The 16837-nt window shown below is 29.3% G+C and overlaps 2 protein-coding genes across 2 annotated transcripts; one reads left to right on the plus strand and one right to left on the minus strand.

The window, feature by feature from the left end:
• Positions 5635-10089, plus strand: LOC109330538 (serine carboxypeptidase-like 31). The gene is made up of 10 exons (XM_019564760.1): positions 5635-5963; positions 6375-6482; positions 6896-6991; positions 7116-7208; positions 7524-7606; positions 7846-8124; positions 8256-8386; positions 8562-8657; positions 8749-8854; positions 9635-10089. The coding sequence occupies exons 1-10, from the start codon at positions 5663-5665 to the stop codon at positions 9779-9781; spliced, it is 1440 nt and encodes a 479-aa protein (XP_019420305.1). The 5' UTR covers positions 5635-5662; the 3' UTR covers positions 9782-10089.
• On the minus strand, positions 13821-16243 carry LOC109330540 (NAC transcription factor 25-like). The gene is made up of 4 exons (XM_019564761.1): positions 15933-16243; positions 15098-15432; positions 14381-14642; positions 13821-14296 (listed from the first exon to the last, which is right to left on the minus strand). The coding sequence occupies exons 1-4, from the start codon at positions 16114-16116 to the stop codon at positions 14103-14105; spliced, it is 975 nt and encodes a 324-aa protein (XP_019420306.1). The 5' UTR covers positions 16117-16243; the 3' UTR covers positions 13821-14102.

Consider the following 16837-nt stretch of genomic DNA (forward strand, 5'->3'; position numbering starts at 1 on the left):
TTTGTGAACTTTACCTTAAAATAAAGATGGCAAAACCGCCTGACCCATTTCGCTCGTGCCTACAAATGTCCGCTTTATTTTAAGCGGGCATGGACATGCTCATGTTGTTTTAACAGACAAATGTCATGCACTGCCCGTTTTAAAATGGGATAACAGGCAGCCTGCGAGCATTGATAAAAAGTATAAAAATAAAATTTTAATACAATAAAATAGTAAAAATTAAATAAAGTAGTTGAAGATGATTTTTTTTAAAAGACTTTGATATTTGAAGTTGAACGTACAAACTATATTATATTATTACAACTTTTTTAAGATATTAAATTAGGATCGACAATGAACCGAACTAACTCGATATTCGTTTGAAACTCGATTCGTTATTTAGTTCGATAAACTTGGTCCATGAACCAAATGAGTCGAATTTGAGATGGAAATTGAACTCATTAAATAAATAAGTCAAACTTGAGTTGGATACAGTTCAACCCGTTTAGTTCATGAACTGACTCGATATATATGTATATATATATTATTTAAATTAATTTTTATTTTTATTATAATGTGTGCATTGTTTTTTATATTTATTATAATTATATATAAACAATATTATATTTATATATGGAAACATTATGCATTATTTTTTAAAACAATTTAATAATTTCAATTGTTTAAAGGAACCAATTCAAACTCAACCGAACAGTCACGAACTTTAACCGAACCAAACTCGAGCTAAAAAATAACATATATCGAACTCGAGTCGAGTTTCAAGCTGAACCAATCTTTATCGAGCTGAACCGAGCTGAGTTCTGGTTCAACTCAGTTCGGCTCGTTTTTAGCCCTATATTAAATCACAATACATCTTAATTTATTTGAATTTTTTTTATTACAACAAGCTCACGGGTCGCCGCATTGCCCCATAGAAATGCTTGCGAACATGGCGAGCAAACGAGCCGAGTGAAATAGGCAAAAAGGTAAATTATGTATGTCATGCTCGCAAAACTTTATGGGCTATGCGGCCCAGCCCACGGACTTAACCTGTTTTGCCACCTATAATTTAAAACCATATATATATTTAATTTCTATGAAATAATCCCCTTACTGAAAACAATTTACATAATTTTTTTATGTTATTATTTAAGAAATTTTACATAACTAAGTAGTTTAAGTGACAATAGTTTAATTTTGATCAAATAAAGTAATTCTAATTCATGTTTTTTCCTAACTTATTTTTTAATTAAATATTATGATGTAATTCAATTCATGTAATAAATCTTTTCTAAGTGGATAAAAGTTTAATTGTAATTGTATTTTTTTTTTATTGATGGAGAATGAGTTGTTGAGTAGAAGTGGGAATGAATCTTTGTAAAATTAGGGAAGGAATAAAGCTGAGCCTATCACTAAGTCTAGGTAGCTAAATGCATGCACAATATTGACAAAGTGACAACAATGTTTAGGTCTAGTTGGCATATGAAGACGTGTCTCCTTAAGGATCAAGTTAAATGGCCATACAGCAATTTCGCACACAACAAGAGGTGGAAATCTGCTATAATGGTTTTTGAGCTATCTATATATAGTCATGTTGCATATTTCTTGAAATGTTTAAATAAGGTAAACTTTAAGGTCATTGAGCATAAAACAAAAGGCATTTTTTGCAATGATCAGATTCAAAGTCTCCTTCTTAGTGTTGAATTCACTGTTGGTATAGGTGGATATCTATTGGCCAATAAATGCTCATTTGATGAGTGGCAAATGAGTTTTGTCAAGAACTAGGATTATCTTCAATACTGCCAAGATAAATATTGAGAAAAAAATAACAGTAATATTTATATCTTTTTATATACAATAAAATATCATTTTTATTATTAAAAATAAATAAATAAAGAATTTTCCACTCATTATGATGAGAACCTCTTTTAAAGATTCTTTTTGAAACAATCTATCTTATTTACATTACCGGAGAGTATCACCATTCCTTTGTTTAGTTACCTTTAATTTTCTAGTAGGTTTATTTTCATGACCTAGAAGTTATTAACCTACCCACTCACCTTAGCAAAGAGGTAAGGATCATTACTATAATAGCATATATTGTTCTAAATGACTAAGATGAGATAAACTTGCCAACCTTACATTGACTGTTAAAAAAGCCAAATATGTCAAATCAAATTATAAACCAAACTGAACTAAAACTTTAAATGATGTGGTTCGACTTTAAATGATTAGGTTTTAAACCACTTTGAATCAAAAACCGGTTTTGCGCCTTAACTAAAACCCAATTTTGGACCTTAATTCATTCTAAAATTGGTGTAAAACTTGAACCATTTATAACTCGGTTTTTAACCGGATTATGAATCATTTATTAAACAAACCTTTTTGTCAAAAACAAGCCTTCCAAGCTTACAAATATACACGTTTTTTAGTTATTATTATTTTAGTAAAATTATTGTTTCATGTCTAATCTCTTTAAGAAACTTTATTGATAAATATAAAACTTATTTTTCATATTTTGCTTTTGAAAAGAGATTGATATTTATTTGGTTTCCCACATGTATATATCCTCGTAATGGAGGTAATACTGTCCGAGATGGGAACACCCACGAGTATGTGTAGTTAACTCACACAACGAACATTTTTTCCATTCATAAGACTCGAACCTGTGACTTTGCTTAAGAGGAATCAAACATGTATCACTTGAACCAAATTGACATTGTAGTGTAAGTGTAAAGAAATAAATAAATTATAAGTTTGCAAAAGAGATTAATATTTGAGGGTTGTATAAAAACAAAATAAGTTCAAAACGTGACATGCCAGAAAGAAACTAATTAATTACAAATTAAAAGGGATAAATTTGCATGATACCCAACTTGTGATTAATTAAATTTGATAAAATCCGAATCCAAGTCATTATTCAACAAATCAATGATATTTATATTTTCCATTACCTCTCAGCACTTACAAGTTCCCCGAGTTCTAGAGTCATAACGCACAAGGTTCGCCACAAAAGCCCTACCTTTCTACTCTGTGATGATGAGATTCTCCAAAGCGCCCATTTAGCTTTTTCATAAATATATATATATATATATATATATATATATATTATTTACAATTATAAAAATGTCACTTTTTAATTAGTGTTATAAAGCACATGATAAATACAGTAAAATCTTGTTTTCAAGATTTAATTTCCTTCCTAAAATCTAACGATGATAGCGAACAATAAAAGTAAGATGCCTTAATTATACTAGTTACATTCAATCTTAGTCATTCAATTTCTTATATCTAATGGACCAAATAAGTAAATGCAATAAATGATAAGATAAGGAAAAAAATCTTAAATAACAAGTAAGGCATGAAATGCAACACTTTATGCAATAGAAGATATTGAGTATATATTTTAGGGAAGCGACCATTTTGGAATATACCATAGGCATTTTTTTCTCCATGATATGATCATAGATCAACAAGAATCACTGGTCAATGTGTAGAAAGAAAGATATAATTGGGTGCGTTAGCTATGACCTTTTTCGATATTATACACTGCACGTGACAGAATAAAGACATAGCAATACTACTTTTTCGTTAAACTAATCTTAAATTTTGTTCTTTATGGCTGATATTTGGATATAGTTCATAATTTGTGTTATATGCTTTCCTGGGATAGTATCATTAAACTAATAGAGGAAGGACTAGAAGGTAGTAATCCAAAATTAACTATGGATGTTGTTTTAATTTTCATCCAAAAAAATATCATTTCATGCAGCCTATGAAATATACCTTATTGCATCACTACTAAAAAAATATTTTTTATTAACAAAGGATAAACGTTTCAGCTTATGCTGAAAATCAGAAAATCTTGTCATTTTAACATCTTATCCAGATAAGTAACTTTGGAATTAATTTTCTTATTATATTTATTTATATAAACCAAATGCAGACAAACGCACTTTATATAGCACCATTGATTCTCAGACAGGGACAAGTACACAACGTCATTTTTCCAACCAATAGATTCTCCATTACTCATGTTGACCAGGTCTGTTCTTCTACTAATATATGCTGTTTTCTTACATCTTGTAATCAATTTTTTTAATAAAATAGTAAATAAATTTTTAGAAACATGGAATTGATTAAAGAATAAAATAAACTAAGAAACAAAGGTGGATATGTATCACTTGTTAGAGTCCTATATTTTATAACAATTTTGCTCAACAACATATGTACCAAAGAAAAAGTGAAACTGTTGAATTCCAAACAACTTTTTTATAATTCAAGAAACACCAGTGTAATTTGCCATTCTAAAATATATACATATTGAGCAAATCTATACTAACAATATATTAATCTAACGGTGTAAGGATCTATTGGATTCCTCAGATGAACCAAAATGTCAAGATAAAATTCAAATTTTGTGAATGATCACCTGTTATAAGGACAGTCAATTCTTACTCATAAAGCGAAGGAATACATTTGGTTATACAAAGAAATATTCATCATATCTATTTGAAAAGATAAGGAAAATTTAATGTGTTAGTATTTTGTTATATAACTTAATACCTATTAAGTATTGATTTCCTTCAGAAAACTAGCTACTTGCACAAACACTTCAATACACATATGACTATAAAATTATAAGGGACAACCATTCATTTTAATGATAAAAGGGAATGAGAAAAAAGTTGAATGGGTGTGTTTGTGAGGTTTGACAGGTAAGATTTAACTACTCGAAGTGATATTATTCTAATAACAAAGTTTGATAACCTATGCTACAGTTTTACATTTTATTAGTTTGCATGTACAAAAAATCACAGTGGTCAAATTATGTTTGAGTATAAGAGCATTTCATAGTCATTCTTATAAATAAAAAATGTGGACCCCATAGGAATAAATATGAGAGAAAAATTGTGATAGATTATGAAATATGTTGTAAAACTCATGAAAAAATAAGATTGATATTTATCATTACGAGAAAGAAAAAAAAAATTATTCTTAATTTCTAAAGATATATATTCAATTATAAAATTTGTGAGAGGCCTAAATCAAATTAAGTTACTATTTATTAATAGAGATGCTCTAAATGTCTGTGAAACATTTTCATGGAATGAAGTGTGAACATATATAATAATCATAACAAAAGAACTAAAACATTAATTTCACAATCTCATCCTATAATTAGTCATGTGAATACATAATAATCAAGTCCAACCACCCATGTTATGCTAATTGGAGGTTCCACTCACTCAATTGTCCCATGCATGGATGCTCTAGAAGCTGTTGCCTAAAATCCATTACATACGTCATATAGCATCTTCAACCAAAAAAAAAGAGAGAAATGAGAGACATGTTGCTAGACAAGGCTTACTAATGCGAATAGAGATATGTTGTCTTATATATTGTTTTGAGATAATATAATGAAACAAAAATAAAAATAATGATAAATATTTAAAATTGATATGACATAATATATTTTCATTGATATAGATAACATATATGAAAAAATGTAGGACATCAGATCTTTACTCCTCTCATTCTATCCACTTTTCTAAAATTTCTACCCATGACAAAGCATAGTGGAACCAAGTACCCCTCCTTCCTCATTATAAATAGCCATGAATTTCTCTTTGCCTTTCACCACATTTCCAATTTAGTTATTGTGAGTGTTAGCTTCCACAATATGGATAACATTGTAGTAGTAAAGCTGACAAGTTTATTATACACCTTATCTCTTTTACTTTTTCTATGTTTTAAGCCTATAGCTTCTTCTAGACATAGGCAATGGAATGGTGGGAGGAAATTGAGCTTTGGTGATAATGGTGATCTTGTCACTAATTTGCCTAGTCAACCTCATGTAGATTTCCAACACTATGCTGGCTATGTCATGGTTAATGAAACCAATGGAAGAGCACTCTTTTACTGGTTTTATGAAGCTATGACCAATCCACAAGAGAAGCCATTAGTGCTATGGCTTAATGGAGGTAGATTCATATCCTAATTATATGGCCTTTATTTTTTTACTCTATAAGACACCATATGTAATAATATTCAGACTATAGAGATAATGAAAAATTTTGTATACACGTGGGGTCGACACTTTTCTAATATTTTTTGGGTTTATAGTACAGAGTAGTAATACTTTGTGCTATATACCTAAAAAATGTCAGGTACTCTATATACATATAACATAGTTGTGAATAGAAATTTTGAGTAAATAGTGTAGGGAATGATGATTATGATGTTTGTAAATATGTTTCCTCTTGTTCTCATGGTCTCCAAAACCATATGGAATGAACACTTCACTTGTAAGAAAATGCTGGTTTTATTTGCTGGCAATACTTATAAGTAATATATGTTCTTTACTAAGGTGACAGCATGATTTTTTGTACCAGGACCTGGATGCTCTTCTGTGGGATATGGAGCAACACAAGAGATTGGTCCATTTTTAGTTGATAGTGATGGTCAGGGCCTTAAATTTAATAACTTCTCATGGAACAGAGGTATGAGGACAATAAACCATTCACATTCATATTCATATTTTCTAACTCAATGTTACTGCTTTGTATGCTACCATATAAAAATTATGATGATAATTTAATGATTGTACCCACAAAAAATGAGTTGGGATAATAATTTTAAAAATAAAGTTTAATTTAATGTAACTTAAAATCTGAGTTATTGAAACTTTTTAAATAATGGGAAACATTTTCCTATCATTTCCAATTTATTATATATAATATATAGGTATGAAACTATAACTGACAAGTAATCCAGACCATATACTTGGCCAAATTTGAGAGATCCAGATTCACAAAAAAATATGATGACAAACCATATACTACTGCTCCATTATTTTTCCCCATAGAACTTTATTTATTGGTGCTAATAGTTCTTGTTATTTATGATGCTGCAGAAGCCAACATGTTATTCCTGGAATCTCCTGTTGGAGTTGGCTTTTCCTACTCAAATACAACAAGTGACTATGAACAATTGGGAGATGACTTGACAGGTTATTGCTTAATTTAATTATCTTTGTTGTTGCATAATGAGTAGCAACCATTATGTATTTTTCTATTGTATATATACTATTTTTTTGAAATATTAACTTGTGCTCTTTCAATTATTTGTAACAGCTAATGATGCTTACTCTTTTCTACACAATTGGTTCCTCAAGTTTCCATCATATAGAACAAGGACATTTTACATAGCAGGGGAGAGCTATGCAGGTATTGAAATTGAAAGATCTTTTTTTAGCACAAGTCATTCTTTGTCACTCACTTCCGAGAAAAAGATGTATACACTTAATGACAATGTAAGAGTTTTTTGCAGTGTCATTGCATCATCCACCATTCATTTTTAATCACTATCGACTTTTAAATAGAAGTAATATAAATGAATGATTAATGATACATTAAGTGTGTATAAATCTTTACACAGCCAGTACATAGATATTACACTCTTAATTTTAACAGGATCATATATGTAAAATATGTACATGTTATCATTATAATCTAAAGTTTCCATTGTGATACATATTTCAGGAAAGTATGTACCAGAGCTGGCTGAACTCATTCTTGATAGGAACAATGACCCTTCCCTTCATATTAATCTCAAGGGAATTTTGGTATGGTCCTACATAGCTTAATAATCAAACCAAGTGCTCAATAAAAATCATAGCATAAAGGATTTTTTAATTAAAATATTTCATTTTTATTTCAGCATTTCTATATTTTAATTCCAAGCTAAGATATTACCTATGTTCCACTATCAATATCTGAGTATATTTTGTAAACCAAATTCTATACTTGTTATTATTATAACATGAAAGGCACAACATTATGCTCTTATTTTATTCTTTTGCAGCTAGGTAACCCTGAAACATCTGATGCTGAGGATTGGATAGGTCTTGTTGATTATGCTTGGAGCCATGCTGTGATATCTGATGAAACTCACAAAATAATCAGAAAAAGTTGTGACTTTAACAACAGTGATCCATGGACTAATGAAGATTGTACTAAAGGTGTAGGTGAAGTATTCAAACAGTACAAGGAGATTGATATCTACAGCCTCTATACCTCTGTCTGCTTTGCCAGTACCGCGAGCTCGAACGATCAATCGATGCAAAGGCGCTTGTTACGAATGGTGTGTGTAATAATTCCTAATAGTTTGATACTGAAATGATGAAAACAAAAACTTGATGGCCAATTAATTTGTTGTGTATGTATTGTTTATATAAGTTGTTCTGAAATTTTCTTATGGATTTGGTTTACTAGATGCCTAGCATAATGGGTGGTTATGATCCTTGCTTGGATGGTTATGCTAAAGCTTATTATAATAGACCAGATGTTCAAAAGGCTCTGCATGCAAGTGATGGTTACAATCTAAAGAATTGGACTATTTGCAAGTAACATTTCTATCCATTTTTCACTTTCTTTTGCGAATATTTTTAGCAGTGTACTTATCCAAATAGAATCTGAACAATGTTATTATTTGTTTATAATAACCAAAGTTCTTAAATATGTCATATGTGGTTGTCTTTTGCTAAATAAACTTTATCTTAAGTTTCAAATTAAATGCAGCAACAAGATATTTGATGACTGGGCAGATTCTAAGCCATCTGTGATCCCAATTTACAAGAAGCTTATTTCAGCAAAACTTAGAATTTGGGTTTACAGGTAAATACTATTGAATGTAAAGTTTGAGATTCATTGAATTTTGTCATATTTTGTTATTCTTATATTTTTGTTTTTATTGTTGTTGGTTCAGTGGAGACACTGATGGTAGAGTACCGGTGTTGTCAACAAGGTACAGCTTAAGTACTCTATCTTTGCCTGTTACTAAGCAATGGAGTCCTTGGTACCATGAAAATCAGGTAAGGAATCATTAAGGCATATTGCTTCCATCCTTCTAACGAACAAATCTAGTCCTCGTAATATACAAAGTTGTAATTAGCACTTTATTAATTAAATTCAAATAGGACATTAAATATAGTGTATATTGATAAAGTTTTATTAATATTACTTATTATTATTATTACGAATATGTAATTTGACATATAAAATTATATTTATGTAAATGTTTTGTTAATCATTTATATGTAAGTATACATGATGAAAAAATTAAAAAACCACAAAATATTTTGGGTCAAAGAGATGTTATTACTTTGTATACAATTGAATAAATACATACAATTGTGATTATAAGAAGGGTCAGACTGAGTCATATTTATCCCTTAACCGACCTTAAATATTGATTAGATTTAATTTTTAAAATCAAACTTAGACCTAATAAAATCAATCATATTCGAGCTTGGTCATAATCCGACCAAACTGGGTGATTGAGTCCTATTCACCCCTCACATTCAATTAATTAGTTAAGGATATATATAGAGTGGTAATAACTTTTAATTTAATTAATCATTTAGCTTGAATAATTGGATATTAATCTAATGATAGATAGTTCTAAAATTTTATTAGAAGTTTCATTTTTGCATTTTTGTTGATGCCTTTAGCAGTGATGGGAAGATGATGTTTCCATCGACTTATTAATCCTATGATTGATTTTACTATATAAGAAGATAAAATTCCTAATCATCATATATGACATATAGATAAGATATTCACAATTTAATGATGTAATCTGTTTGGAACAGGTTAGCGGGTGGTATGAAGAATATGAGGGGCTTACATTTGCAACATTTAGAGGAGCTGGCCATGCAGTTCCATGTTTTAAACCAAGCAACTCACTTGCATTTTTCTCATATTTTCTTCGTGGAGAATCACCACCTTCTACAAAATAATTAATAATCAAATATCAAGATTTTGCTCTTACATAACATAGCTATTTAATAGTCCTTCGATTCTCATCAAAATGAGAAACTACCAAATACAAATATAATGAATAAATGAGTTTACCTACACGCAATATCTCGTTTTTAGAAGGGTTTTAATGTGTTCCCATATTTATACGAGTGCATCAGCGTTATCCTATGATAACTTGTTATATGTGGTACTTTTTACATTTGAACTTGTTTAAGCTAAGTGTGTTTTGATTATGGGTTGTACGACTTTATTTAAGTTTAACTATTTCTGTTTATCAAAGCAAATTTTGGCCTACTCTATTTTTTTAAATTTTTTGACAGAACTAAGACATTATGCAGTATTTACAAATTTGTGCCTCCGTGAACTAATGGTAAAAAAGTGACATAAAATTGGGAAATTCTCCACGAAGGTGCAAATTTGTATATTCATGAGATCACCGTACAATTTCGACGAGTCATGTGTAGTTGATTTCTCACAGTGCATCAGGCTTTTCTTACCACTTTTGTCGTAATCATCTTAAGGGCGCCACAAATGTGGATTTAAATATTTGTTTACGTTTCTTACAACAAACTATTATTTTCTTTTTATATATACAAGTCTCTAATTTATACACATACATTATGCTGTATAAGTGTAATTTTGTAAACAAATAATCTCTAATTTATACACATACATTATACTGACTCATATATAAGTGTAATTTTGTAAACAAATAAGGAAATAAGTATCACTAAGTTAAAAATATATATATTATATTGTGAAAACAAATCTAAATAGTATACTAGTCAATATATTTTTCTTATTTTTGGTTCGTTACAATATAATATAAGGGAGAGTTAAACAATATCTAGAGTTATTAATATATTTTGTAATGAAACAAAAGATTGAAGAAATATTGACTATTATATTATATAAACTTGTTTCGACAATATATCATATTTTGTTTAACTTAATTACAATTATCACAACTTCTTTATTTAAAATATCACAATTATTTCTTGTGTAGGATTGATGTATTGTATATCTATACTGTATATAAAAGGGAAACTACAAATAACTACCATGATATAATTTTCCACATTCCAAAATTACTTTTGTAACTCATTCATTAATAACTATCATAAACTTCCAAATATTAATTTTATTCTTTTTTACAATATATCATTATTCTTCAACACATTTTCTTATATTAAATTATTTTTAATGTAATACAAAAACTATACATATAAAAAAAAAATGAGTCACTTATGAATTTCACTAATGTAATTTACTCAACTTTTTATTGAATTAATAATAGAGACTTTTGAAGTTGTCACCCATTGCTTTATTGGTAGAATGGAATGGGGTGAATGGGCACTTACAAATTGGAAGATAGTTTGAATTTGGAAGTTGATTATGTGTGGGAAAGATATTAGACCACTCCAAAACAACCTTATGAGAAAGATAACCCTAGAACATCACACTTTAAAAACAGTCTTAGAGAAATCAATTTTTTTTATTATATGTATAATGTATTTTTTTAGAATAAATTATGTTGACATTTTCAAGTTTGAGTAAAATTATATAAACCATTTTTTTTTGTACATATATAAACTACATAAATTACATTAACTACTTATGCAACACATGAGATAAGTTAAATCCTTTAAATAAAATAACAATAAATGTAATTAAGCTAAATTTGAAATGGTTTCACTATAATTATGTGCCGGTATAAAACGATGAATGATTTTTGTACTAATTTTAGGAAAACTCAAGAAAAGAGTGTCATTCAAAATTATATTTTATTAAATTTTGAAGGAGAATAAATTATATCATCATACTCGGAGATAATTTATTTCTTTAAATTTATTTATTGTTTGATATGCATTTTACTTTTTATTTTGTAATATATTTTAAAATAAAAACTTATAGAGATAAGTGAAATAAGACACATGTCATACAATCAATTAATTTAAGGAGATAAGTTGTCTACTTAAATATTTTATTCTAATTTTGAAATGTTGATTTAAACTTTAGAAAAAAGGATTTGAATATTTGTTGGTACATTGAATCTATCAGTGCTTATTTAGTTCCACTGCTCTTTGTGCTTTTGATTTATTAGCTGTAATAATAATTGATTAGAACTAAGTATATGTACGTTGGGTGTTTCTGTAAATTTAGTGCATCGTATATACATTATATTTAAACAGAAAATTGGTAATTTTTAATAGCCAATAACTTGGCGATACGTACATTAGAAAGAGACCTAAATATTAAAGACAGTAATAAAATGACATTGTTAGGAGCCAATGGCATGGCGATACATTAGATGAAGCAAAAGCAGGAATTATGACACACAACAAGATATCGATTGAAGTCTTGGAATTTTAATCCAATACCTCATCCTTACCTACAATCAATTAAATCAATTACTTGATTATGACATACAATACTCCCACGTCATCGGATAGAGATATCAGTTAATAATAAAAAAAGATTTAGATGTTTTTTTATTTACGATTGTTAGTATGTTAGTTATTAATATGTTAGTATTTTATTATAAGTAAGATTTCACGCTCAATCTCCTATACTCTACCATCAAACCACCTTATAACTCTCATTTTATGTTGATGATGAGACTTAAACTCATAATCTTCTATACTCCATTCTTTACGACTATCATCTTCATCATCAGATATTTAGAGATGTCAGTTAATAATAAAAAAGATTTAGATGTTAGCCACACACATTATTATGCCTGATTTACTGGTGAAATAAGATATTTTATTTGGCCCAAAATTGGCATTAGATCATATTTAAAAACATATAGTAATTTATGAATGAGTTTTTTACTCTTAATTATAACATCTCTAACATATAACAAGTTTGAGGCTACTTCATAAGACCCCACCAATTTGAGTTAAGAGTTGATTTTTTAATACACACAAGAGTTTATTCAAATATTATTGGCATCTTAACTTTAGGTATATAATAATTAATCTCAAATTCAATTTTTTTATGATACTTCACTATATTAGAAGGAAAACATAAAAGAAAATATTAGTTGTAATGCACCCAAAAAAATTATTTGTAATTAAAAATAACTTATGAGAAACATGACTAATAATAGGAGTGAGCATAACCCGACTCGTTCACCACGTACGACCCGATCATGACCGGACTGAAATAGGCTCAGTTTCATCGATTCTATCTTTTTTGGTTCAAAAATTAGACGAGGTCAATATTTAGGGTAGAGATCAAGCATGGTCCAGTCCGACTCGTCTCATGGTCACCCACTCATCATATTTGTATGTGTCTCTATTCAATATTCAATTATACAGAGTAGTAAACATCTTTTTGGTCGAAAGTATTATTAGTTCTCTAATTTTTTATCATATATACATTATTAATTATATATACGTATATTATTTTATATGTCAAATTATATATTCATAATAATTAATAACATTGAGAATATTTTATCTAAAATGAGTATGCATTATGTTTAATCGGATCTAAGGCCGGGTTCAAATTTAAAGATTGACTCATATTTAGGATCAGATTAACTTCGGATTTAGGACCAGATCCATATTAAAAAAATGACTCAACCAACATTTAGGGTCGACCTGAAACATGCTCACCCCTAATTATTAACATGGATTGAGACACACCTTGAACATATTTAGAGTTTATTCAAAAAATCACATTTACAGACATTCAATGTTATTTGGATAAGATTTTTATATAAAAACTATAATTATAATCTGTTTACAGTTTACTACTTTTAATTAAAAGAAGAAATAGAAAAAGTTAGATTCCAGTTTTATAATAAAAATATATGTATAAAACTTAACTCAGTGGATAGCAGCACATTATGTGTGACCGCCTGAGTGAGTTCAAATCAAAATATCTCTTACTATATTTCTTTGCTGCCCACTCTATCCTTCCCTCAAACTTATCTTCCAATTTCTCTGGAATTTTATGCAATTTAAAATTATACTATTTAAATACTCGATACACCACCTAGACAAAATAATATCTCAATAATTCAAACTTTGCATGTCATATTTAACCATATTTGCAACATGTTACATGTTCCATGCTAGCAAAAGCATATCCTTTTAATTTAGTGTAAGCTTCAAAGTATATAAATAATATATATACCACACCTGACACGACCTCTTCGTTCTGTATATCTTATGGTTACATTTAAAAGTGAAAAATAAAATACCTGCATTAATTAACATACCTATATATAATGGCAGCTACATTATACATTATCAGATGGTGTAGTGTAACCTAAGCCAAACCAAACCATTAGTTCCAATTTATGCCTGGAAGTTGAAATTGTTGCCTCATTACACCATCCCCAAGAATTGCATTTGAGTGAAATGTTGCATTTTGAGGAAGTTGGCTAAGCAAAGACACAAAAGAATTGTTTTCCTCAGCAATGGTGATGCTTCCACCATTAAGATCGCCGCGAAATCGTTTGCTTGGAGAGGAAGATAACCCTGTGTAATTCCAAAACTGTGATGTTAGTAGTGCATGTTATATATGGAAGTTATAGTACTATGAGTTTAGGTGAGAATCAGAACCATTTTGCATGTTCTGATCAGCTGCTAAGATTCCATTGAAGAAGTTGTCATCATTTTGATCAAGTACTAGTGGTGCATAGCCATTATTTCTTGATGATAGAAGTTTAGAGTTATGGTTTGTGTAATTAGCCATTGACAAAGTTGATATAGTAGGTAGCATGGTCTCCATAGAAAGCTCATTATCATGCTCCATCAAGGGTGGCCTTGGCATTGTGCTATTGTTGTTTTTCTTGTATATTCGACACAAAACCCAATCATCAAGCTTCAAAACCAAAAATAGAGGAAAAAATATATTTAATATTATTTTGCATTTTAAATTAATATTATAAAGAGAAAAATATGTATGTAACAACGATATAAGAATTTTTTATACTATCATTGTATCATCCACCAATCATATTTAATCAATATTGACTTTTAAATATTAGTAACACACATGAATGATGAAAGATATATTGATTATGTATAAACATTCACCAATGATGCATAAATATTATATTCTAGTATAAAATCTAATTAATATGCACCACCTAGGTAACAAGATTAATAATCAAGATAATCAATTATTAACCATGTCAACTACTTAATATACATTATTGATAAATACATAAGTAAAAATTATTAATCATTTCTTTACTAGAGAGAAAAGAATAATGTATAGTGATGTGATATAGCAAAGTTGATGAAACCTATATGTAGATGGCATGCATATTATACCCTGAGAGATTTCTTGTTATTGAGTGGAGGATCAGCAGGCAGAGGAGGAGGATTATTAGAGCTAGAAATAAGGGAATTATTATTATTAACAACAACCCTATACTCATGCATGATCCAATTGGTTTTAACTCCTTTTGGAGGCTTCCCACCATAAAAAACAAGTGCTTTCTTCACTCCAACTTTTTGATGCCCATCAGATGTTACTATAGGCTTATCAGTCCCAGTGGCTTTCCAATACCCAGAAGTTGCTGCCCTGTTTGGTCTTGCCCCATTAGGGTACTTCCTATCCCTTGGACTGAAAAAGTACCATTCTTGCTCACCAAACACTGCTTTACCTGCACAACCCAAAAAAAAATTGAATCCAAAAAGTGGTTCATGTATATATACTAAGGATTTTATATTATATTCATGATTAAAATTGTGCCCACAATATTATGGTTCCTATCATCTCTATAAGTATATCATGATTACCGAGAGTTATAAGGTGGTTCGATAGTCAGAGTTAAGGGTTTAAGAAATAAAGTGTAGTAAATTGTGGTTTGAGTCTAATTTATAACAAATTTGAAGAAGTAAAAGGTTATAAGATAGTTTGATGGTTAGGGTGTGAAAGATTCGAGTGAAAAAAAGTCGAGGATTCGAGTATCACCTACAAAAAATATAACATACTAACCTTTGTCTATAATATAAAAAAATAACATGATAACAATTATGACTGCATGGTGCATGTGCTATATGATCATAATTTAAAACGTTGTTATTAAAAAACTAGAAAATGAAGAAGTGGGTTATAAAAAAGAGATTGAAAAATGAAATGGGGTGTGATAAAGTTGCATACTTGGTAGCTCCCAAGGGTCAAACTTGTAGATATCAACCTCAGCGATGATGGACACAGGAAGAGGTATAGATGCAATTTTTTTCTTGAGGTAGTGAACCACGAGTTCCTCATCAGTTGGGTGGAACCGAAACCCTGGAGGGAGTTGAGGATGCTGAGAGCATGTTGATGAATCTGTGCTATCCATGATCAAAGATAATGATAAAAGAGACTTTGTTCAATCCTCTATGACTCTATCATCTCTCATGCATATTATACTTTTTCAGCTACCCTTTTATTTTTATTTCCCCCTTTCTTTATTCTTTTTATTTGTTTATTTTTTTCTTTCTAAAAGTACTGATGAGAGATATGGCACTACAATAGATGAAAGAGTGAGAAAGGGTGGGTGTATGGCGTATGCATAAGTATACTTTAGATATATGTAGTGAATGGATCAGGATAAGATAGTGTGAAAATGGGAATTATTATATGTTCCACCATTTTGATTATAATTGATTTGAAATAAATTTATTTAATTTGATGCTTTGTGGGATCATGTAATAATTTTTCATTGCTATATGAAGAATTTTTATTTTTTGATCAGCAAATAAATTTATTAACAATGAGATAAATAAATTAGGAGAACAAATAATATATTATCTATTTAATTTCAAGAATTAATAAAAAAAAGGACAATTTGATGGATATCACATCCATTTTACAAAAGAGTAAGAGAAATGATGAAAACGAATATTAAAAAGATTCTAAAAATGTAGAAAAATAAGTTTCATCAAATCTTCCGCAAAAGTGAATTGAGTGGTAAGATTGTGTGACACGTGGATGTGGGGACCACGAAACCAGAAGGAGGATGGAGGGGCAGGTTGTGTGGGAAAGGAGGGTGGGGGAGTTTGGAAATGGGACGCTTTTGA

Source organism: Lupinus angustifolius, chromosome LG17 (assembly GCF_001865875.1).
Source record: "Lupinus angustifolius cultivar Tanjil chromosome LG17, LupAngTanjil_v1.0, whole genome shotgun sequence".
In the NCBI taxonomy this organism is placed as follows: domain Eukaryota; kingdom Viridiplantae; phylum Streptophyta; class Magnoliopsida; order Fabales; family Fabaceae; genus Lupinus; species Lupinus angustifolius.